Here is a 24,928-nt window from a genome sequence, read left to right as displayed (position 1 = left end):
CCATCTGGACCAGGACCACACAGAAAAAACAAACTGCATCCGCATACAAAAATAAATCAAAACCTCATACAAAATTCATACATTGGCAGAGAGACAGATGACGCACAGACTCAGGAGTACGCACAGTTATACATTCTAAATATTCCATGAATTTTCATGCATGCATAAACACACACACAGGCAAACAGAACACACCACAGCTGAAACAAACTCTTCCATCTTTCCTTTACGTAAACAGTGCAAGGCCTGTCATAAGAGAGGGGAGCCTAATGTATGCTGATGGAAGGAGCGAGCTGAGCAGAAGAGAAATCTACATTGGCCCACCGACACACAGGCTTAAGTGTAGTTTAGAGGCCTTGGATGGTGTGTGTGTGTGTGTGTGTGTGTGTGTGTGTGAGACTCTCAGTGGGGAGCTCAATATCCATTGATTTTCTTTTGCTATATATTTTTTTTTGTGGGGGTGAGAATGGGGAGAGTAAGGGGGGGATCTAGTGGATGGAGTGAGAGAGAGAAAGAAAAAGAGAGAGAGAGAGAAATCAGTAAATAAGAGAGGACGAGCAGAGGAAAGTTTATTACAGAATATAGAGAAAATGACAAGACACATAACGAGAGGATTGTTTGATTTGGAGAGCAGCTTTCATTTCAATTCCCTCTGAACTATAACGTTTGAGTGAAGCTTTGAAGTCAGTGCAAGGATAAGAAATCACTCAAGAGACCTACACTGAATTACTCAAACAACACACAACAAACACACCAGACCCACTAAACCAAACACGTTGGATTACAATAGAAGCTAACCTTATTAAGCCTTAGACAATTTTACAGAACCCTAGAGGGGTCATTGCAAGATAATTTTTGATATATCCAGAAAAACGTGCGCTCATTTTCCTGAATTGTGTGCACATTTTACTAAATAGTGCGCTCATTTTACTAAATTATACTCTCATTTTAATTGTTGTAAATTTACTAAATCGTGTGCATGTTTTACTAAATTGAGAGCACAATTTAGTTGAATGAGCGCACTATTTAGTAAAATGTGCGCACATTCTCTTGCAATTCTTGCAATGACACCTCCATGGTTCCACACAATTTCCAGCCATTTTGCAGTGAATTTTGAGCCATAATTTTACCAGTATAATGGTCTTTTTTGCATCTGTTAACAGCTTCACTACTTCCTTTCCAGAGTATGCAAAGCATACATAGCAAGACTAGCCCGTCATGCCTGTTTTCAGAGGTTAAATGTTGCTGCATGCATTTCCGTACATTAAGAAAAAGCGTAGTGAGTGGATTTAGAATAATTATAGAATAAATTTAGCTTTGTTGGGTTCTGGAATTGAACCCTGGCTGCCTGTGTGTTTGTACATATGGCCTAAATGAACACACACTCACACACACACACACACACACACACACACACACACACACACACACACACAATGTAAGAAACACAAACAATTTCACATTTTAAATATACCACACATTTAAATACACTAAATAAACACATACGCATGCAATACAGAACTCATACAAACACACAGCACCTGCCATCAGCCCAGCCAAGCTGTCTAACATGCAAAGAATGCCTTTTTAACAGCGATTTCAAGGCTTATCTCTGGGAATTGGTGAGATAAATCGAATTACAGTGCTGGTGCACGAGGCTCATGCTGGCTGGGACTGATGACGCAAAAGCTTCGGTGGTCCCCTATGAAGAAAGACAAAACATACTGTAACTAAAACATCCTGCTTGGATGGCTTCCTGTCGGCCTTAAAAAAGCAGGGCATGAAATCCCCCGCCAGTCATGACCTGCTGAGGCCACAGAGAAGAGCATTGTGCCAGATTTGATCTCTTCCCAAATGAATTATGCCGTCAGATGAAATCAAAAACTGATATGGGCGAAATTCGAGGAGGCACCAAAAATAAGCGTCTTCCAATTCAATTTGCACTTAGCCACATCACTGCTGGCCCCAAGCCTCAGAGATTTGCTATCTTTCTCTGCCGGGTATTGGTCTCTAGGAGATCTGTTATCTTTCTCCACGGGCATGACCAAGACTTCAACAGCCGACAACAGCCACAATGAACGCTTTATGGAAAAAAACTGGGGGAAAATGTAAACAAAAAGGTGACTAAAAAGATGAATGCATTTTATCACTGCACACAGCTCAATGGCAGATGGGGGCTGTAACGTTATCAGCGAATTGAAGGAGCGACGTTGCTAAGTAACGCAGATGATAAGGCCTAAATGAGACGCCTTAAGGTTTTTTCTTTTTTTTTTGCTTTTGTCAGGCACTACAAAACAAACGCAACCCACCTCTACTGTCTAGTGTGTGGTGTGTGTGTGTGTGTGTGTGTGTGTGTGTGTGTGTGTGTGTGTGTGTGTGTGTGTCATCTGTCTGTCTGTGTATGCTCTCCTACCCAAAAGAGTGCTACAAGGTTTATTTTTAGATGTTAACACGACAATATCACCATATTACATAAAGGCTGTGTCTCTGAGGCAAACCCAATTACGTCCCTGAGACTGAACTGTCACTCACTCACAGCACTGAACGCCCCCGCTCCACAGCCCAGGGATCAACCATTCACCGCTGAAGCGTGTTTCCACAGAAACCAGATTGCACTAAACATGTTGGAAGGGGACTTGGGCAAATACAGTAAAAAAAAGGATCCAATTTGTATGTCTCTGTGAATCTCTCACACAGTGACATTCAGAATGTGTGACACAGGAAGCAGACTCTCTCATGTCATAGCATTGGAAATGAAAGCGGCATGAACAACAGCTTCATATCAAGATCGACACCTGTTCCAGTGATAAGTCTGTGGTAGAGCTCTGCTTAACCAGGTCACAGCGGAAACCATCTTAACGACTGCACAGTACTGAACTGTTCAAATTACACCACAGGGACACCAGTGTGGAGCCTAAATGTGGGCGCACAAACCGATGTGAAAGCGAACTTTCTGGCCTGGTGGGCGATCTAATCGTGAGAACTCATCATGTGTGCTGCCACACCATGTAAACAGGATGTAGCCTTGAACTTAAACAGCCAGGTGTGTCAGAAAGAGAGATTCAGAGAAGGTTCAACTTTCAGAATGTAACGCTAGACTCATCAATGTCCTAAGAACACTCCAGACATTCTGTCCAATCAAAGCAATACAATTGTTTATAAGGGTGGGACGATTCTTTCCATTGTACAGACATTAGTGCTTAAAGGTTGTATCAGCGATTGCAGGCGCAAAAAAAGGCCTAAACATAAATTATCACATTTATCTAATCTTTCCTAACGATCCGCTAGCTGCCCATCCCATAAAGCAGGCCGTCAAAAAAACGCGTCTCTGTAGGCAGCTTAGGCTCTGAGATCTGTACAAAAACAATTGCTACCAACAAGTGTTGCCAACCACTCAAAGGCAAAAAAAAGTGTTTCAACCAATAACCGATGAGATGCGTGTTCAGGAGAGTTTCAATTGCACAGGAGGTAGAGGGAATAGCGAGCTAGCTCTGTTTGTTTGAACGTCAACAGAAGTGACGTTATCCCGCCATCGCTGATACAACCTTTAACATTACTTAGCAAAGAGATTAATTACAAACTTAATTAAAGGACGTTTAGCGTTTGCAGCCATCTTGAATTTAGTGTTTAATTTATGATAAGGGATCAGATTCCAAAAATAATTCAGTGGAAATGCATGGATTCCAGTTTCTTCCAGTAGCAGCAACTGGAATCCATGCATTTCCACAGAATTATTTTTGGAATCTGATCCCTTATCATACCTGTTCATTCTTACTCGTCGCTCGACTTATCGTGACTAAATTCAAGATGGCTGCAAACGCTAAACTTCGTGAAGATACTGTCTGTATAAATCGTCTTGTAAGTAAACTACCAGTGCTTTTTCAAAGTTCTCAATGTCTCGTTTTAAATGTCAGGGCCTTCGGTAGTCTACCAATGAAATGTGGAGATACATTGAGCCTCGTAAACGGTGTAAAACAGTGATTTATTTGCATGGCTAGCCCGATGCCGAAGCACCACCATTGAAAAAGCTGTTGGTAGCATCGGCTAACTAGCGCCAGATTATGGAGTGCAGGGGACAAGCCGAGATGGGCTATGAGACATACGTTCACACTCGGTATCATGTTTCAACACACTTTAGGTCAAACTCACACCGGAATTCTCCTTTAACTCTGAATTAAGCAAATTAGCATTGCGTTGCTCTTTGCTGCTGCCGCTTCAGTATTTTCAATGTGATCCCTATTTTAGGGAACACATTCGCTGCGTTGCGGTCATTTGGCTGGGCATCATCACCTTTGTTGGCGACGATCTCGACGAGCACGGCGCGGAGGCTGTGGGAGCGGGCGTCGCGGGTGGGCAGCAGACACAGCAGCAGCAGGCGGGCGCAGCAGCGCAGGAAACGCTGCTCCTCCTCGGGCCCCCGCAGGCACGGGTGCAGACGGAACTCACGCGCCAGCTCCTCCTGTCTGCAGAGAGAGAGAAGGACACACGGAGAAAGGAGGGATGAGAAAGGGTGGATCAGAGAGAGAGAGAGAGAGAGAGAGAGAGAGTGGAAGGAGAGAGAGAGAGGGGGATGAGAAAGGGTGGATCAGAAAGAAAGAGTGTGAAAGGGAGAGAGAATGAATGACAAAAGAGCGAGAGAGACAGAGAGAGAGAGAGAGAGAGAGAGAGAGAGAGAGAGAGAGAGAGAGAGAGAAAGATGAGAGAGAGAAAGCGAGAGAAAGAGACAGAGAGAGAGAGAGAGAGACGAGAGCAAGAGTAGGAGGCAGAAAAAGAGCAGTGATGGGGAGAAAGAGAGAGAGGTTACACAGCTGATACCTAGCCAGCTTGATGGACTCAAGGTTTCCTCCGGTTGAAAAGGACATGCTTCCCTTACCACCCTAACCCTAGCGCTTCTTCTGTAAAGCACCTTGAAAGTGCAATAAACAATTTAAAAAAGGATGAAGCAGCAGACAGGAGGAGGACGAGCACACTAGCTGTGAGACACAAACAGGAAAGGGACAGCTACCCGACAGTGAGAACAACAGAGAGGACACAAACAGGAAGAGAGACCATGTCAGGAGAAAAAATAAATAAAAGAACAGACAGAGAAAGAGTGAGATGGAGAAAGAGAGATGGTATGTGAGGGATAAAGAAGAGGAGAGTTGCTCATTCACTACAGCCACTAATAAGCACCTGATAAGCAGCGTAATTGTGTGTGTGTGTGTGTGTGTGCGTGTGTGCGTGTGTGCGTGTGTTCACGCAAACCAATAATAAAAGGCTGGACTTATCAGAGCCATAATAAATCTAATCAAGTCATAGGGGGATGACTTATAAAGTCAGCATAGGTACTTTAAGGACAGACAATAGCAAAAAGCTGTGCTCAGGACTACTACTATATATTATATTGTGCTCAGGACTACTACTATATATTATCATTGTGTATGTGCGTGTGCGTGCTTCTGTTTGTTTCATACATTACATTATTTCAGAAATAACCATTCTTTACAAAATGTTCATGTAAAGTATAGGGCCCAGGTTCATGTAAAGTATAGGGCCCAGGTTCATGTAAAGTATAGGGCCCAGGTTCATGTAAAGTATAGGGCCAAGGTTCATGTAAAGTAAAGGGCCCAGGTTCATGTATGGGTAAAGTAAAGGGCCCAGGTTTGTGTATGGGTAAAGTAAAGGGCCCAGGTTCATGTATGGGTAAAGTAAAGGGCCCAGGTTTGTGTATGGGTAAAGTAAAGGGCCCAGGTTCATGTATGGGTAAAGTAAAGGGCCCAGGTTCGTGTATGGGTAAAGTAAAGGGCATAAGCATAAGCTGCAGGACAAGTCAGAAGCAGCTCCTCCTCCACCAACTAAACCAGCACAGTGCATGCAGAGGCATTCATCTGTCATATAATGGTATTTATATATATTTATAATGGTATTTATATATATTTATTTATAACATGTATCAAGCATATGGTACCATACGGCTTACCATTCATCCATACCATTCATCTGTCATATAATGGTATTTATATATATTTATAATGGTATTTATATATATGTATAACATGTATCAAGCATATGGTACCATACGGCTTGATACATGTTATAAATATGTCCGTTGCCTGGGTTGTCAGCAAGGCTGTAGCAGCTGAGGTACAGTACCAACAGGGAACCAAAGCTTGCGCAGGACTAGAACACAGCAGCAGCAGCAGCAGCAGCAGCAGCATGTTGCCTTTCCTCATAAAGTCACCTCTGCCCTACCTCCTCCAGAGGGAAAAGGCTTAGCGAATAATGATGCCATTCAAATGCTAAATGTACAGTATACTACGACGGAGTATTAGGGTCACACATGAAGGAAAAAATATTTTTGCCATGACAAGATTAAACTCGCCATGTCGACATTAAAGTCGCCATGTCGACATTAAACTCGACATTTCGAGAATTTAGTTGAGATGTCATGTCGACTTTAATCTCGACGTGTCGACTTTAAAGTCGACATGCTGACATTAAACTCGCAATATAGTTTAAACATAGCATACACAGTTTAAGCTAGCCTACACTAACACACAATATGTTACAAGGGCTCAGGGAATGTGCTGGCAGAAATCTACTGAAAATTCAAAGCCAGTTTTGAAGAGTGTGGCAGTTTGAAGAAAAGCTGATTCATATTCATCAGGATAAGCAAGACAGTGAGAACACATATGTGTACAAATTAGGGCTGGGATTAACGATTATTTTTTAAACGATTAATCTAGCGATTATTTTTTCGATGCATCGATTAATCTAACGATTCATTTTTTCAGTCCGATTCGATTTCGATTCGATTCGATTATCGATTATCTCCCCATTAATTCACTAATAGCAACTTATACATGTTTATTTACATATCTGAATGAAAAAACATGAATTCTTCAACATTGCAATATATGTTTATTGCTCTTAAGATTCCAAAATAAAAGACTGAAGTGCAAGTAACTACAAGTGCAAAGTAATGTATTCTTAGTCAGAGGTAGCATTCAATAAAGTTCAGTAGGCTAGTGTATGTCTAATTGAGTGCCTGTCATTTTAAGACGTTCGTGTGGGAATCATGTGTGGATGCAATTCATAACGTAGTTCAAATAACAGTTCGTACTTCTCCTTTGGACAAGCACTTTTGAGTCTTGAAATAAAATGAGCCCTGCATGAGTAGGGTTGCCAACTTCCTCAACCCCAAATGAGGGACACTTTACTTCAAATGCGGGACCCCCCCCAAAAAAAATTTACAAATGGTGTACTGTCACTTTAAGAGCATTGTCTACACGGTATTCATAATATTTTGCCAGCTCCATTCAAATATAGCCTATGGTCATTCCACAAACTCTAACATTGTTTGTGCCACATTTAGGCCTATAGCATAATGATAAGTATATTAAGTTGGTGTAAACAACCTTCATTCCTGTGGAAATAGAAGTAATGATGCTAGGTAGATATTTTCTGTTTGCAATTAAAAGTGAATTATGAACCTGGTAGCCACCTAGCTATCTGAGTTGAAAGTGTTTCAATTGGCATAGCCTATCATGTGCTTCATGTAAATGCTTAGTTTAAGGGAAATTGATAATTGAAGACTTCAAGACTCGCCAATTCCATTACACAAAGGCAATTGACCACTCTTCATATTCTATCAGTCCAAATCACAGTGCGTGTAGCCTATGTCAAAGTGCCCTCACATTTTGTAAATGGTCAGTAGCATAGTGTGAACCGGATAATTCCGCAATCTCCTCGCGTTGTTTTTGTTGTTCTCATGATTTCCTTTTAAAAGTTTCTTATATTAAAAAGGTGAAATCAATTACCAACAATCACAAGCCAGCTGGAAACTTCCCCTCTCTCCCTCTCGTTCCCAATTAAAACGAGTAGCATAACGTTCAAGTTAGATCTGCTGCATAATAGAGAGACTGAGAGGACCCAAAAAGTATCATCCTTATGTAAGATGCTGTTGCTGCATTTTGACATTGTAATCGTTCTCTAAGAAGAGTGAAAAGCAGTTTGCAGTAAAGCTTCTCTGGCTAAATTATGGTCCCCCTTCTGTCCCTTGGTGCCGTGCGCACAGTGCGAGATGCGCGTGGTAGCGGCGGCACTGGACACTTTGTTCCAGGTGCGTTTACAGTAGCCTACTATTGACAAGTTAACAAGGCCGATGAGCTGTGATTGAAAATCGGGAGTGGTGCTGTCCCTGACGGGACAAATCAAAATCACCCAAAATACGGGATGTCCCGCACAATTCGGGACGGTTGGCAACCCTATGCATGAGTAATACAAGCAGCTGCAAGTAAGCATGCTAAACTTGACATCCAAACAGTATTCTAGGCTTTGATATAGGGCTACTGCTTGATTGCATAGGCCTACTGTAACTTAACTTCGTTTAGTCTCCTCAATGTACTATGTTGTGATAAGACCTTAGCAGAGTTTACTTTAACTTTAATGCAGCGGTTTTGAACAAATTTGCGCAGCATGGTCACGATGCTAAGCGGATTTAATAGCAATTTAGCCCACTGTGTTCTATGCAGTGCTTCTATGTGGCAACAACAATCCTTCAACAATCGTGAATAATTTGTTAAATGCACATGCAGAGGAGGAGCAGCGGGCTCGTTACGAGAGAGAGCGGGCGGGGCGAGGAAAGGCTGTGTGAGTAAAAAGTGCAGCTCAATGAAATTATTTTATCTTATCTTTCATTTAAATAGCAGGCCTACAACATAGAACATCAATGTGTGGTGGCCGGTTTTGATTTCGTGGTGCCCAGTCACAGATTAGTCAACGTATGGAAAACACTGAAGGTGTAAAATTAAAAATATTTAGCAGCACACGTTATGCTTGACGAATCGACGCTCATATTTTGCGTTGACGTATTTTTTGCGTCGACGTCATCGATTACGTCGACGCGTTGTCCCAGCCCTAGTACAAATTTTACTTTGTAGAGTGTAGAGTTTATCTGGCCTCAACCAGACCCTTCTCCCGCAGCCTACAACGCATGCACATAAAGACTGAAGTTTCACAAAGGCCCAGCTTTTCCCTTTTTCGTCCAATACATTTCATGAGGCAAGCATTCCTGCTAACTTGCTAACTTACATCAGCAACTCTCCCATCATTTCGGCTCTGACTCATCCAATAGACCACACAAAAAAGGGAAGAAGTGTCCCACGGTCTGTACTAACTCGCTATTGGTCTGCGGGACACTTGCTTAAGTCAATGCTTTTCAATATCCTACAACACACAGCTGGAGTTCTCAGAATTTGAGATGTGAATATGGACTCTCTGCGTTGTGGTGGCCATGTCATTTATCCTCATTTTTTCTCTTTTTTCAGTAGCTGTTAGCCTATGGCCTTCAATATGGCCTTTGGGCACCTCTCCTAACCATCTACAAATAAAAACATTTACCCAAGAGATGCCACTTAACACATATCCTGGAGCGCAAGCATGCGAAACGCTCGGCAGGGCATCAGAGGGTCACCACTGTTTCCACGAGGAGGAGAAGGGGCGAGGCATGCTTAACTTCTCTCTTGTGTGTGTGTGTGTGTGTGTGTGTGTGGGGGGGGGGTGATGACGCTGCACATTCTGACTGCAAACATTTCGCCAGCCGTAGGCAGGCAGCTGACCCGGGTCAACACCACACTCAAATGGGACAGAAGTTACTTCTGCTTTTTCAGCTTAGCTTTACATAACACTATGGAATATAGTTCACTGGTTTGCCTATGGAGACCTATGGAGAAAGAGCTTAATATGAGCTTAATTGTCGTTTAAATACACTCTGCATCATCTCTACAGGTAAGATGGGCATACCCTAGTATTTTCTCAGTCTGTTAAGTAAAAACTGTTTCCATACATACAGCGGAGAAAATAAGTATTGAACACTTCAACATTTTTTTCAGTAAGTATACTTCCAGAGAGGCTATTCGCATGACATTTTCTACAGACATTAGTATTAACTTAGATAATCCACCCATATTAAAAAATCCAAACATTAAAGTCCCTAAGTAGAGTTATGAGTAAAAAAGTGTAATGGCACAGGGAAAAAGTATTGAACACACTAAGAAAAAACAGTACACAAAGGCAAGGAATGGCAAGGAACGAGCTGGAATCTATACATAGTTAGAGAGTAATTATCTCTCCTATCTGTGCAAATTAATGTAAGCTGGGTTAGTACATATTGATGAGCTATAAAAAGGTTTTTCGTTACCAAGTTGTCACACAAGAAACATGTCATGATGGGTAAAAGCAAAGAACTCTTCCAAGACCTTTGCAACATTATTGTTGCAAAACATCAATGGAACTGGTTACAGATGCATTTCAAAACTTCAGAATCATCCAGTAAGCAGTATTGGAGCCATTATCTGCAAGTTGAAGGAACATCACTGCATCATCAATCGGCCATGCACAGGATCTCCTCACAAGATTTCTGACCAGGAAGTCAGAAGGATAGTCAGAAGTGTAGCCTAAAAGCCAAGGACCACTCCAGAAAGACTGGGAGGCAGCAGGTTCAATTGTTACAGAGAAAATCATAGGTAATGCACTCCACCGCCATGGCCTCTATGCGTGCTCACCCCACATGACTCTATTACTGAAGAAAAACATGTTGAAGCTCATGGAAAGTTTGCTACACAACATTTGGACAAGCCTATGAAATACTAAGAGAATGTATTCTGGTCAGGTGAGAGCAAAATTTAACTCTTTGGATGTCATACTACACACCATATTTGGAGGAGAAATGGCACTGTGCATCACCCTAAAAATATCATACCAACAGTGAGGTTTGGATGTGGAGGCATCACAGTGTGGGGCTGTTTTTCATCTCATGGTACTGGCAGACTTCATACAGATGATGAATGGAGACATTTTTTCTGGGAGAATCTTGCCATCCACCAGAACAATGAGGATGAGACATGGCTAGACCTTCCAGCAGGACAATGATCCAAAGCATTCAGCAAAGGAAACACTCAATTGGTTTCAGAGAAAGGAAATTCAAGCCCTGACTTAAATCCAATTGAACAGTTTTGGAAGTTACCTAAAGATCAGGATTTACAAGAGGGACCCCTGGAATCTTCAATATTAAAAGACTATCTGTTTAAAAGAATCGGCCAAAATCACACCTGAATACTGCGACTGATTAGTTTCGTCATAGAGGAAATGCCTTGAAGCTCTCATTTCAAATAAAGGGTTTTCCACAAAGTATTTAAGACATTTCAGTAGGCGTGTTCAATACTTTTTTCCTGTGGCATTCCACTTTTTTACTCATAACTCTACTTATGAACATTAATGTTTGGATTTTTTTATATGTGTGGATTACCTAAGTTAATACTAATGTCTGGTGAAAATTTCAGGCAAATAGCCTCACTAGAAGTATACTTACTCAAAAAAATGTTGACGTGTTCAATATTTATTTTCCCCGCTGTAGTTGTTTTGCTACTTTAAAAAAAAATAGAAAAGAAGCAGACAGATTTTATTTGCTTTGGGGGAGACTTGGTCACAGTTAATGTGACCATTTCACACTTAGATACACAATAGTGTTCTAGTGTTTTGGATCATGTACTGCACACTATGTGTTTTCTCAGTCTCTAAAGAGACACATCTAATAATCTAACAGAGAGCATCTTTTAAGCTGTGTGTGTGACATGGCCTTCAGAGCCTTACCTGGTGTTGGCTGCCTTGAGGTCACAGAAGTGGGCATGCAGGGCCTTGACAATGTCATTGCAGACCAAGTTGACCATGTCCACGTCAGCCAGACGGGAGCGGAGCTGCTTGGTCATCTCCCAGAAGTCCTCCGACAGCATCTGATACAGCTGTCCCTCGTCCCGGCTGAGAGGCACATACCAGGACAAGATGTAGTCCCTGTAGCTGTAGTCGAACACTGAGGGGAGAGGAGGAGAGGAACACGTCAGCTCATCTGATCAACAGGAACACTAAAGAAGACTGCAGTAGGGCACAAGACATTTAGGGGTTCCACTAAAGATGGAACTACAAATAATAACATTATTAAGTCAAGTCAAGTCAAGTCAGATTTATTTGTATAGCGCATTTAACATGCACAGAGTGCAACATGGACTCACAACACCAGATTCAAGATCTGAACCCGGGCCGACCAATTGTCAAGTGAAAACCCTTCACATCCGCAATGTGAAAGTGATGTCTCTATGCGTCGCCACAAAGCAGCTCTCTTGAGAAGGCCATGGCTGAACAATGGGAGGTAGTTGCCAGGTAACAAATGGCTAGTAGACTAGTGGAGCAGCCAAGGGATTACCACGGCGACACTCTCCCAGAACAGAACTTCCATCCAGCACCACCCCCATGGGAGACCTTCTTGATACACACACTCAACATCCCGACACCAACTCAGAATTCCTATGCTTTGAGCATGGTCCACCATGAAACACTGAAATGATCCCTGAATTCATAAGGGCCTTCAAAGCCACAGGAAGTGAGGCTGGAAGCTTTTCAACACTTGGAGGTGACCACTAATATGTACAGTAACCGATACCACAGTCAGTGGTGTGTGCATGTGGGATGCAAACCCAATGTGGCAGAGCTGCCCTACAAAGCCAAAGTGCAGTGCCTGCGACAGCTGTCTGAGAACAGCTTTTCTGTTTGTCTGTCACACTGTATTTTAGCAGATACTGCAAAATGAAACCCCCATATCTCCAGGAAATGTTGCAGCAGATTGATGAAATTTGAATAGATTGACCGGAGGATATGGCATTTTATATTGGTGTTAAAATGCAGATACTGCACTTTGGCTTTGTAGGAATCTTGGAGTGTCCTGGTTAACACATTAGAAGTACATTAAAAGAAGACTGGACTGTTTGCAGCTTGTGGTAAATTCTACTGTGTCATGCATAGCACAGTGTCATGTGAATCACATTGGGGTCCCACTCTAGGTCACATGTCAAATTCCATGACTTTTCCTGAGTAAAAAAGCTGAATTTCCATGACCCGCATACCTCTAGTCCTAATGCGCTCTTATATATCTTGCCTGAAGGGATAGCAAGTTGTTAATGTGTAAAAGGTGCAAAAAATCAAGTAGGCTCAAGGTCACAACCATGCGTTATATAAAATGAAACAACTCAATACCCTAAAGAATAATACTGCATGGAAAATATTGCATTTTCACAAAAATAGAATAGAATAGAATAGAATAGAATAGAATAGAAGTCTTTATTGTCCACTGCTGTGGAAATTCATCTTTGGCCCCAAAACAAACATATAGCACACACAGACAGAACTAACCAGCAGGTACAACATATAGCAAACACAAACAAGACTTCACAGCAGGTACAACATATAGTATATAAAAATGCTACACTCAATTCCCTGATAATCCATGACTTTGCTCAAAAAATTTCCAAATCTCCTGACTTTCCATCTCTGGAATAGGCTTTTAAAAATGCCATGATATTCCAATTCCATGACCCATGGGAACCCTGTGTGTTTCGTCCATTCGAGTGACATTTGACACACTGCCTTATCTCCCACGAGTCACCCACATTGTATCAGTACTACTGAGAACACAGCAAGTGTCTCTCCGACCACAGCGACAGCTTCAGTTAAACAGGTCTCGTCCCACCCTCTTAGAGTAAGCCAAACCCTTTGGTGCAGCTTTTGCTGCCTTCTGCTGTGCCTCCTGCAAAACTGGGTGAGTCATTTCCTGTGGAGGTACCTCACTCTGTAGTGAAGCAGATAGACAGAGCGCCTGAACACGCCCTCAGAGCAAAGCAGAGAGATGAGAAGATCAAGCCCACAGACACATCTCTCAAAATACAAAAACAAAAACAAGAAAAAAAGTCTCCACTTTTGTTCAGGTTCTCTCCCGGTTGTTTTGAGATCAGGCAGCATACACAATCGCAGAATACTTATTGAGGGGGTCAGAGTGCGGAGTGCTTCATAGGTCTGTAACTAGCCTGGGATACTGTCTGGGACTGATTGGATCTCAATCTGGTGGAGAAGACTGTGGTATCCTCCAAGTCCTTTTCCAATCATAAAGAGCATGAATAATTAACTGAATAAAGACTGATATTACAAACAAGTTGAACTGATATGCCATTAGGCTACAGTTCATCATGTAGCACTATTGTTCATATAGATAGACAGCTCAATAGATGGATTAACTACCAAAGAGCAAGGCAATAACAGCAGCCATGTCCTGAGCACTGTACTGCACTGATGCTGGGGAACAAGAATGACTAACTCCGTCTCAGGCAAGTAGCATCTATTTCTTACCGTTTTTGCTTCAAGATGCCAAAAACAAGGGTTGAGAGCCATGTCTATTCCACCATGCAATTCAGAAGCGCCATATCAATATGCATGCAACCCACAAGGAAACATCAAAAGTAGATAAAAAATGTATTATGATAGATGCTTGAGCCTGCACGGTGAGGCTCAGATAAAAAGACAACTTGCCAAATTCCCTCAGGAACCAGCATTTTTCAAGACTCCTGATCATAAATACTACATGAGGAAATGCATTATTTAAAGACCTCTCTCCACATTCTGGAATACCAGACATAGCAGCAAAATTTCCTTCTATCCCTCTCTCTGTCTCTCTATCTCTCTCTCTCTGTCTCTCTATCCCCCTCCCTGTCTTTCTATCCCTCTCTCTCTATCTCTCTATCCCTCTCTCACTGTCTCTTATCTACTTATTCTCTTGTTATTTCTTTCCCCATTTGCCCTCCTCTCTCTCCATCACTCCCCCGCTAGAGTCTTTCTTCCTCCCTCCCTCCCTCCCTCCCTCCCCCTCTCCCTCCCTCCCTCTCTCCCCCCTCATTAAGGCAGCCCTTTTAATCAAATTCTTACAATATGTATGCGTCAGCGGGAGATGCCAAGCTGACTGCTGTGTCCACCACCTGCCCGCCTTCTCCGCTTGCTTGCTGACGTCAACAGAGATGATGCAAAACACTCGTGCCAGGCAGGGATTCTCCGGGCGTCTTTTAACACAGAGCAGGGCTTTTGTCTGTCAGAGAGGAGAGCTCAGCTAACGCCGACGAACACTTCTGAGCATTACTGTTAAGCGTGTTTCCATGCCCCCATGCCCAAGGGTTCCTAAATTGCACTCATTCTCTGACGGAGCAAGTTGTCTTATCACAATCTGAATAATGTGCTTATACATAATAAATCAAACTCTAGGGTGTTATATGCCAAAACCACTAAACAAGCAGAGGCACTGAATGCTTTCAAAGTGACCCAAGTCACTGAGCTATAAAAATAGTACAGAAATTGAACCACCAATTAGCTTTAACAAACTGCTCAATGCAAATCTCAGAACAAAAAAATATCCTGCAGGCACAGTGACCATTCACAAGGTTCCCCATTCACAAAAGCAGAGCCCAGCACACATCCAAGCCATAATAATAGCAATGGCTGCATGGGACCTGAATTCAGACATGTGAGATGAAATCAATGAGATAACGTCTCACCCAGGCCACAAGTGCTATCAACTATCAACAAGCTCCACCAACCACAAGATTCTGAGATAAGGAAGCTGAAAGTAGCACTTTACGTAACTGTCAAACCCATCAATCAACTGAGATGCATCCAGACATGTGGTGCATGTCCCAAAAAAACAAAAAGGAGAAGTTACGAGTAGCACTGCCCTTTGTTAGAGTTCTGTATGTGTTTTAAAACACATTGTGTCTGAAGTTAACAGATGTGTATGTGTACAGTCAGGTCATTTTAGATAGAAAGGTCTGAATTGACTGCAGACATGTAATTCATCATCATATGACATGTATCCCAAACACAGAAAAATGGAGGTCTGTTTTGTTGAGGCGTTCCTATATTATTAATATACACCGCACAGCCGTTTTTGTATGAGTTATGTATTTTTTTCCCAGCAGACGCTGAAGTTTACTAACTCTGCCGAGGCCTGGACCCTCAGGCTCTGGTCTATCACTAGGCCCTTTTCTTTTCCATAAACCATGTGAGCCTTGTCCTCGCCCTCGCCACCAGCCTCCACTGAGCGATCACCAACTCCAGCCACCGATGCAGACAAACAGCCACGCGTCGCCTGCCCCATTCACTCACATTTACTGTGTGGGAGACACAGTAGTGAGAGGGGCAAAGAGAGCCCATTAGACTCGGAGTGAATATCGCTGTAAAAATGAGTTACAAGGTCTTTTACAATCTGATACCATGATACCCCCGATTCATAAAGACATTACACTGTCAAAAGAGCATGGATGGATGGCGTGTGTGTGTGTGTGTGTGTGTGTGAGAGAGAGAAAGGAGAGAGGATCCATTCACAATATCGCACAAAGGAGAGAGAGAGAGAGAGAGAGAAAGAGTGAGACTATTTAGGTACATTAGCAGTAGAGCAGCTCCACAACGGCCTTCTCTCCTTGAACACAAGGGGAAAATTGAACACACACACACACACACACACACACACACACACACACACACACACACAAACTGGTCCGACAGCCACCACTGCATTATGAAACCCAGATACACACTGAGAGGATTAGTGTGTGTGTGTGTGTGTGTGTAAGCTTGCTAATTAACATGAGTGCACATACTGCATAGCCTGTAATGTAATAACAGCTGTGTTTGTTGTGGGAGGAAAAAAACAGCCTAATGATGGCAGATTTTTCTTTGATAATCTTCTTTGCTAGCAGTTCAACTCATGGGATGTCATGCACATTACGTGAGCCTGGATCCGATAATATTCAATATGACTCACCACACTGACCACGTCAGTTCACAAAAAAAAGGTGGAGAGAAGGTAAAGAAAAAGGGTGGGGTTGAACGAGAGGTGCTTCTGATTAGCTTGAAGGCTTGATTGCCTACTCCCTCAAACTCATTCCGACTGCCCCAAAACCCAATCTTCATTCCTTCAAAGAGCTCCATCACCACTTAAAGGCTATTTCAAAAGTTCACGTCTTTCAGCCTGGGAAAAAATAGTCCCCTCCCCTCCCTCCAGAGAGAAGATGAGAGGCCGGAGGATGCTATTAGCCGCTGTCTCTGGTGCGATCTCATCACACCCCCGTAGCATAACAAGAAAGAAGATGGGGGAGAAAGAGCATGGGGGAGCAGTTTAATTTCTGCTGAAATCTAAACTCAACGTGGGACCGCTGCCATGGAAATATAGAGAATAGTTTCATTATCCCAATCTATAGCTCCAGCTAAAGAGATATTTAAGTGAAATAAAGTTGGGATCGCCTACTTGCACCGCGTTGTTGGTCATATTTCTCCATCAACTACCATGGCAAATGAAATGTCACAGATAATTCATCCTTCAAGCTTCATCGTCTCTTCTTAATTTAGCATGGAGTACAACTGTCCTGGAGAACTGGCAAAATGCCGTTCCTTCTGACAATAGGAGGCCCACTTGAACCAAAGACACACTAGTCTAGTTTTCAAGAGCAATAAAACATAAGGTACAATAAACGATTAAAGTAATTCAAAACATATTTCCTAATGACTGACAGTTCAGGTATTAATAACAGATTGCAGTCAGGATATCATCAGTAGCTGCCACTGCACACTGCTTGTGGTAATCTTGAGTCCAGAACAAAGCAATACAACTCCAGCTACAAGGAAAGGTAGTGGTTAGACCTTCTAGCACCTTCTAAGGGGAAATATACTGTGGAATCGGTTATAAACTGAGATAACTCAATCAGGTAGTCTACAGGACATCCAAAGCCTTTCTGGACGTCTGATCCAGACAGAGGAAAGGATGGTGGCATCAATATGAATGAATAATACTGATGTCAAAATACAGCAGTACAGACATCAGCAGTGTTTCCCGTACATTGACTTATTTGTGGCGGCCCACCACAATATCAACACTGACCACCACACAATGATTTTACAGGTTGTACTAAATTGTGCTTAAATCTGGTCAGCATCATAACCACGCTGTGCTAATTTGTTAAAAACTGTTGCATTCAAGCTAATTCTGCAAACCAACCACCACAAATGGAATTCAATTCTGTGGGAAACACTGATCAGTCATATGCATTAAATAGCTAAAGAGAACAAGGCAGTTTGGCTTTTCACTTAGCACTGCATGCATAATGCACCATCCATCACAAGGATGTTTTTCCCCACACATGAATTCATTTTGAACCTATACTGTCGTACCAATAAGAGAGGTCATTTTCTGAGCAACAGATCTACAAGGTGATGCGATACATCACAGCTGTGATCTGCCAGGTTGATAGTTCCTCTCTCTCTTTTTTATATCCATCTTCTCTATCTGTACGTGACTGTCTGTGTGCACTTGTGTTCTCCGTCTATTGGGCAAGTACAGGTTGTCTGACTTTGACAGATCTGTCTGTGCCAATTTTCCAGTCTCCCCAGAGGGAGTCACCACAAATGGACACTTGTCAAGTGCAAATGTACAACAAGTGTGCCTCCTCAAGTCAAGGGCTATTTAGCTCACATGTGACATGAAAAACTATGGTAGAATTGGGACTCGGAGGTCAGATCTGAAGACCGATGAAAACAAAAGGGAGAAATACTGTTTAGCCTAGTTGATTACCTACTTGGCATTATGCATGCACGTCACTCCATTTTGAGATACAGACACTGGTAGTGCACAGACTTTACGCTGAGTTTACGATTGTCTCGTATCCAAAACAAAACATTTTGGGAGACTTTTAGAAAGTGTCATTGTGTGATTGAATGGATGCTGCACATTTCCCCAAGAGATGCACGCAAGCACATTCTTCACGTTGCCAAGCACAACGCAGAAGAGCAGCTGGCAATTCTTGAGTGGTTCTTGTAATGTTGCAATACACCAGAGGAATGAATCCACAGTCATACTGGGCTTTAACCCTGCCATGGGTGAGAGGAAATGTTCTTCTGCATACCAAACATTCTGGTGGAAGGATTACTCACCTTCTTTGAGAGCTTTATCCACATTGTGTGACACCACCACTCTCCTGGTCTGTGCAGAGTCCAATATAGGCACAGAGAATCGTGCCTGCAAAGATTGAAATCATTATACACTGGCTGGCAGCACATTAAGTGAATAAACCAGAAACATGCATCAGACATGACTGAGGCCATGCATGGAGGCTATGTTCTTTCATTAAAGGGGATATGCAAGAGGTAAATGGCTGAGTAAGTGACCCCTCTAAAAATGTGGCTTTAATAGACACAGACATTATGCTATTGGGGTGAGGTGTCCATGTGCTAAACACATTTAGTTTACTGTCACAGAGATGTAATATTGGAAATCAAACCAATTACCAAAATAGTTGCTGTACAGTTATGGTTCATTATTGCAGCCCTGACCTATATTTTTTCAAAAGATGGCTTGCAGCAGAAATATAATGAACAGGGTTCAGTAGGCTACAACTGTTGCTACTGAAAAGAAGTGAGTGAAAATGAGGATAACTAGGCTATATGGTCATCCTTCTTTCATCTTATGTCAGCCAGTGCAGCTGGTGGGGGATCTAAATAGCCTATATCACGAACTAAATGCACACGTAGGCTACACGGTCTGTCTTTTCCATGCTGCACAATTTCAATCAAATATATTGGGGATACGTCTATGGTAACCTACCACACTAAGAGATATAAACAATAATACTATGGCCAAAGCATGAATGATCTCTCTGCGTGCAAGGTGAACTTGGTAGCAAAATATTGGTAGCAGGGCTGCACCTGGTAGCATAACATACATGGCTAAGTTTTCACACCAATACTCACCATTAATTTGTTGAAGAAATCCGACAGGTAAGAGGATTGCCTCTTTGATGTGTCAAAATTGCTGATTTTGGGAGGGCTCTTCTTCACAAGCAGGGCGATGCTTCCCAAAAGAAAACAGAGCAACGCAAAGGATACATAAATAAACAGCTTCAGAAAAAAGGACGTAACGCTGATTCCCCCATATCCAAACTGAAAGAGGACGGCTGCTGCGATTCCGAAGGCGACAGCTGGCAAAATTCGGAAAGAGGAATAGGCAGAGGCGCCGCTAGGCATCGGGGCATCGGCACTATTGCTGCTCCTGCCATCAAGATGATGCTGCATGCTGCTGGAAATGACATGTCCTCAAAGGCGCAAAGAGGACAGGCTTTATGCCTCTTGAATATGTCCACCTTTCATGCATCACCATGTAGCCTTATCAACAAGAAAGCCATTCTTCCGGGCATGGAATGGGATCCCGAAAAAGTATCAGAAACACACACTGCATGCTACTCAGTTTACGGTCACATTAAGGTCGCTATACGTACCACGCCTCACATGTAACGGTAACGTTAAGTAGGCAAGGCAAAGGTGTTTGTCCATGCACTAGTTAAATGACAACATAGTGTCAACACTAACTGAAGCTATCTTATAACCTTATCGTAACGTTAGCCATAATACATGCTAGCTGTATATCAATAAGTGTTACCAGAATAAGTTTGAAAGGTAATTCTACCGGTGCCTAATTAGAAAGCCACATTAGAGTTTTTAACTATTACATTCAAAACAATTTACTTAAGTACAGATTAAGATAACTGCAAAAACAAGGAAAGGGACGTTAGAGCAATGCAAAAATGTTAGCCTGTTTGGTTGCTAATTAAAAAAAATAAGGTCCTATTTACAGAGCTAGCTCGTTAGCTAGCTACGGCTATCCTTCTTCAATATGTCATGGCTTAAGTTTCGGTCGCCACGGGTAAAACATAAACAAAGTAAACCATATCTAAACAAATTGCCGTTTTCCGATATCCACCGCGACTGCTATATCCATCTGTGTAGCGTTACATGTCAGTTCAAACAATTTCTGCCCTATCAATCCTTAAGTCTTTAGCCATGCAGCTCACTGGTCCTCCTCTCTGTCACTCCAACCATTCGGGAGGAAACAAATATCCTCGATACACGTGAAAAGTGTGGACCAATCGCCAGAGAGTATCAACACCTCATCCCATACCACGCATCTGTGTGTTTAGGCAATAGCGATTAATATGCTGCACGTCCACTGTAACATTTACCTCTTTAACACATTTTAACCTCAAAGCACATTAATCAGATGTAGGCCTACAGCTAGGCTACTTATTTATCCGAAATAGATAAATTAATATCTTAGGATATTAATAATGCCATTCAATATAAAACATTAATGATGTTTTTTTTTACTTTCATGTTTTCTTTCATTTAAAGCGGTAAAAGAATGCGTAAATTATCGGCTAGACATTGGCTCTAATCTACGCAGGCTAAAATATTGGTGGGCGTATTCCATTATTGCAGAATAGGGACTATATTTAGACTTTCCTCGCCGTAATATGTAGGCCTAAGTGTCCGCAGAAGAAAATTGTTTTTGTTAGCCTATTTAATCTGATCTTTTCTAGTGGTGTGCGATTCAATTAATATTATTTGAAAAAGCCATTTAAATAAATAAATATAGGCCTACATAATATAGTCAAAAATCTAGAAGACTTTGATTATTAGCTTGTATTTTTATCAGACTAAGCCTACTATCTAGGCCCTACTCTCCTTTTTACACTTTTTGTGTGTATTAGTTTAGCTAGCCTATGTTTTAACTAGGCTCTTATGATCCTAACAGGCTATTTCTGTCATAGCCTATTCCAGGTGCTCTTGCGCCATCTGCTGCTGACGATGCTGATGATTTACTGTAAAAAAAAAAAAAAAAAAACATGTTATGGATTTCCCCAACCAGAAGAGGTCGCAGTGAAGCTTTTCTTTCAGAGGAACTGTATTACTGTATTTACTGTGATATCAAGAGAGATTAGAATTACATTGATGTCAGTTTATCATCTCAATTATACAAATAAAAGTAGACTTACAGTAGGATCAATTATTTGAAACACATTATGAATACTGAGCAAATTCAACAAACACCATATCTTCTCAAGCATAGAAATAACATTGCATTCTTTCCATCTACTGTTGTCAGTGTGGTATTGAAGCCTCCATAAATGCAGGTTATGGTTGGTTATGGGATTATGCAGACGCTTTTCTCCAAAGTGACTTACAAATAAAACAATACAATATTTCAATTAAAAGTGATCAGTTTTAAAAAGTTGGTAAGACTACATTAAGAAGAATAGCAATAATAAGCATTAATGTCAATGTAATCAACAACCCACTGAAAATAAACATTTAATTTCACTTATAGAACACCAAAACATTACAGTTTTGTCTTGAATTTGACCCAGCATTTATGGCATCAGAAGACCACAATGATCATAGAATTGGGGTAGCAGAGAGCGGATCCAGTAAGTGTCCTATAGGCCAAGATGAGAGATTTAAATATAATGCATGTAAAACAAAATGGGGATGGATTTCAGTAAGGTGACTCATGTACACATATAAACAGTCCTATCAAGACCAGGAGACAGCTGTGCTGGGTTAGGACCGCTGTACTGGACGGCTCTCTCAGCATAGCCCTCACGCGGTCCAATGAGCCGTTATTGGGGAGCGGATCAATCCCAATGGTATGACACATGACGTTGTAGTCATCTACGGACAGTGTTGCCACAGTTACCTTGAAAAAGTAATCTGATTACTGATTACTGATTACTCCTTTAAAAAGTAACTTAGTTACTTTACTGATTACTTGATTTTAAAAGTAACTAAGTTAGATTACAAGTTACTTTATTAGTTACTTTCAGCAGCTGCCGACAACACCCCCAATAAAAATGATAACGGTTTTGTCAATACTCAATATAGGAAGTGCATTTTAACAGCAATGTATAGTAGACATCCCAACCTAACCTACTTAGATACTGAAATTCAGATGTTTGTTCAATAATGTCTAAGTACACCAAATAAGGAAGGCCTATTGATAGAAACTGTTATAGTAAAATATGTAGATTTTTTTTCATGTAGCCTCGGCAACTATAATATGCAAATGAAATTACACTTGTTAAACTCACCTCAACAAGTCTTTTGCAATCATTTAACCCGCCGTGAGCAATGCTAAAGTTGCTGTTACAAACAGTGCAGTGTGCAAGATTATCATTATGTTTTAATCGTTTGAGACAATTGGGTACACTTTTGTGTAGTCTGATGTGAAATGGGTCTTAAATCTTCCTTTTTGAGGGGCACTGACGCTGCCATGACGCTTCTGTTCCTAGATACACTGAACTGATTAATTATGTTTGGGAGAAAAGAGATATAAGCACTTACACTGAAAACGGATTGGTTGATTTAGCAAAACAGACCAGGATGCTCTCTGTCTTGGATGCGCTTCAGGCACAAACGCACCCCTCCTCTCTCTCTCCCTCTCCGTTGTGTGCGGATTAAGCTATGCACACGCGATTTGAAGCAAAGATTCTAGAATCTTTGATTTGAAGTCCGGTCTGGCTTGCGTGCTCTTGTTCGCTCTAGGTTCCGGGAGATTTTATGTAATTTGCGGGCGTCAGGAAGCCGCTATCAATATGTGGGAGACTCCCAAAACTTCGGGAGACTTGGGATGTCTAGCTAGACAGCACTTTGTCGCCAGCACAGAACGTACAATGTACCTTAAAATGTTGTCATGTTTAACTGACACAAACTCAAAGTAATCACTGATGAAATGTGCATCTCTCTCTCTCCCTCCATTGTTGTTTACGTTTGTGTCGCTGTGTCGTGAATTGTCCTCATGCTGAAAACGTGAGCATAGCCTCTACATGACATTAATACCCAAGACAAGAAGAAAGCAAAGAATATATCTTTTTATTAAGGAACATGACAAAAATAGTAACGCACAGTAACTTAGATAAGTAACTTTAATCTGATTACTGGTTTGTAAATAGTAGCGCGTTAGATTACTCCTTACTGAAAAAAGTGGTAAAAATAGACTAACGCGTTACTAAGTAACGCGTTACTGGCATCACTGTCTACGGATCTGATTGGTCCAGCACTGAAGTTGCTTTTGAAATCTGTTGAGCAAAAGAACGGAATTATACCAGCTTGTCAAAAACAACTATTGGTCTTATTTTTAATTTTGCAAGGTAAAAGAGGTGCTGATTTCATGGTTTATTTTATGGTATTATATTTTTAAGATTACTGTGACCCCTTAACCCTTACGAGCCCGACCATTCTAATTCCTTACAAAAGTAACGATGGCCAATCGTCTAATATCTCAGCTGTCCAATGACTGATTTTATTTCTGAAATCTTCCCCGTAATGCTGACAACATAAGCTTCAATTTGATATGATTGGTTAAGGGGTTTATGGCGCGAAATGTTTTGGATACTTGAAGATGAGTCTTGAAAAAATATTTTCACTTGAGATAGTGCATTTGACGTGGACAGCTGGATGCCACCTGCACTTAAGTTGGAGTTTACCTCGACTGGAAACCACACAGCTGGATAAACTGAGGTAATATTGTTTTTACATCGGTTCTAGTTATGGTTTATCTTAATTTGAAGTCCTTAAATCATGTTATTTGACAGTAATATGCTTTCTCATCAGCGTCAACATTATGGCTTAGCGGGGGGCTAGCACTAGTGCATCGTCACGTAACTTTAGCTAACTGTATAATTCTGAACTGCTTGCAATATTATCGTTTGCTTTTGTTGTCAGTTATTTTCATTTGACAGTTTCATTTAAAAACCTGTTAGTATATAACCTGTAGGTAAATTTGTTTTCTAGTACCAATTTGCTTGTTAGGTAAGCATTATATTGGCAAGACAATATAGCAAACCAAAGCTGAATAAATCAATGGGCGCCGCGTTTCAAGTTGCGTTACGTTCTGACATGAAATAAGTTGAGAAATATTTTTACTCCTCTTAGTATGTAGTTGTAGAAAATAAGATGTGAAATCACATATTCTGTCAGAAATGTGATTAACTTATTGCCTTTCCTCCGGTTGTTATCTGTAGTGCAGTCTGTAGTGAACTATTTTAGCTTGCTAACTTCTAAATGACAAACATCAGACGTGCTTGTCTCAACATTTTCTAAGATGGCATGACTTGAAATAGATGAAGCACACTCCTCAATATGTAGTTATAGAAAACATGATGTGAAATCACATATTCTGTCAGAAATGTCATTATTGCAT

General features: G+C 41.5%; 1 protein-coding gene across 1 annotated transcript in view; it reads right to left on the bottom strand.

Moving 5' to 3' along the window:
* Positions 1 to 20,770, bottom strand: part of snx25 (sorting nexin 25) — a 73,100-nt gene extending 52,330 nt beyond the window's left edge. The window contains exons 1-4 of the mRNA XM_076291831.1: positions 19,648 to 20,770; positions 18,832 to 18,916; positions 11,632 to 11,848; positions 4,291 to 4,463 (exon numbers count right to left, since the gene is read on the bottom strand). Of these exons, the coding sequence (XP_076147946.1) occupies positions 4,291 to 4,463; positions 11,632 to 11,848; positions 18,832 to 18,916; positions 19,648 to 19,968 (796 nt within the window). The 5' untranslated portion in view covers positions 19,969 to 20,770. The remainder of the gene's footprint in view (positions 1 to 4,290; positions 4,464 to 11,631; positions 11,849 to 18,831; positions 18,917 to 19,647) is intronic.
* Between the last annotated feature and the right edge of the window lie 4,158 nt (positions 20,771 to 24,928).

Source organism: Alosa pseudoharengus, unplaced genomic scaffold, assembly GCF_046254945.1.
Source record: "Alosa pseudoharengus isolate Yale_2024_CS ecotype anadromous, Long Island Sound unplaced genomic scaffold, YU_APseudo_1.1 YU_APseudo_1.1_scf_19, whole genome shotgun sequence".
Lineage (NCBI taxonomy): Eukaryota > Metazoa > Chordata > Actinopteri > Clupeiformes > Clupeidae > Alosa > Alosa pseudoharengus.
This window is presented reverse-complemented; position numbering and strand designations above follow the sequence as displayed.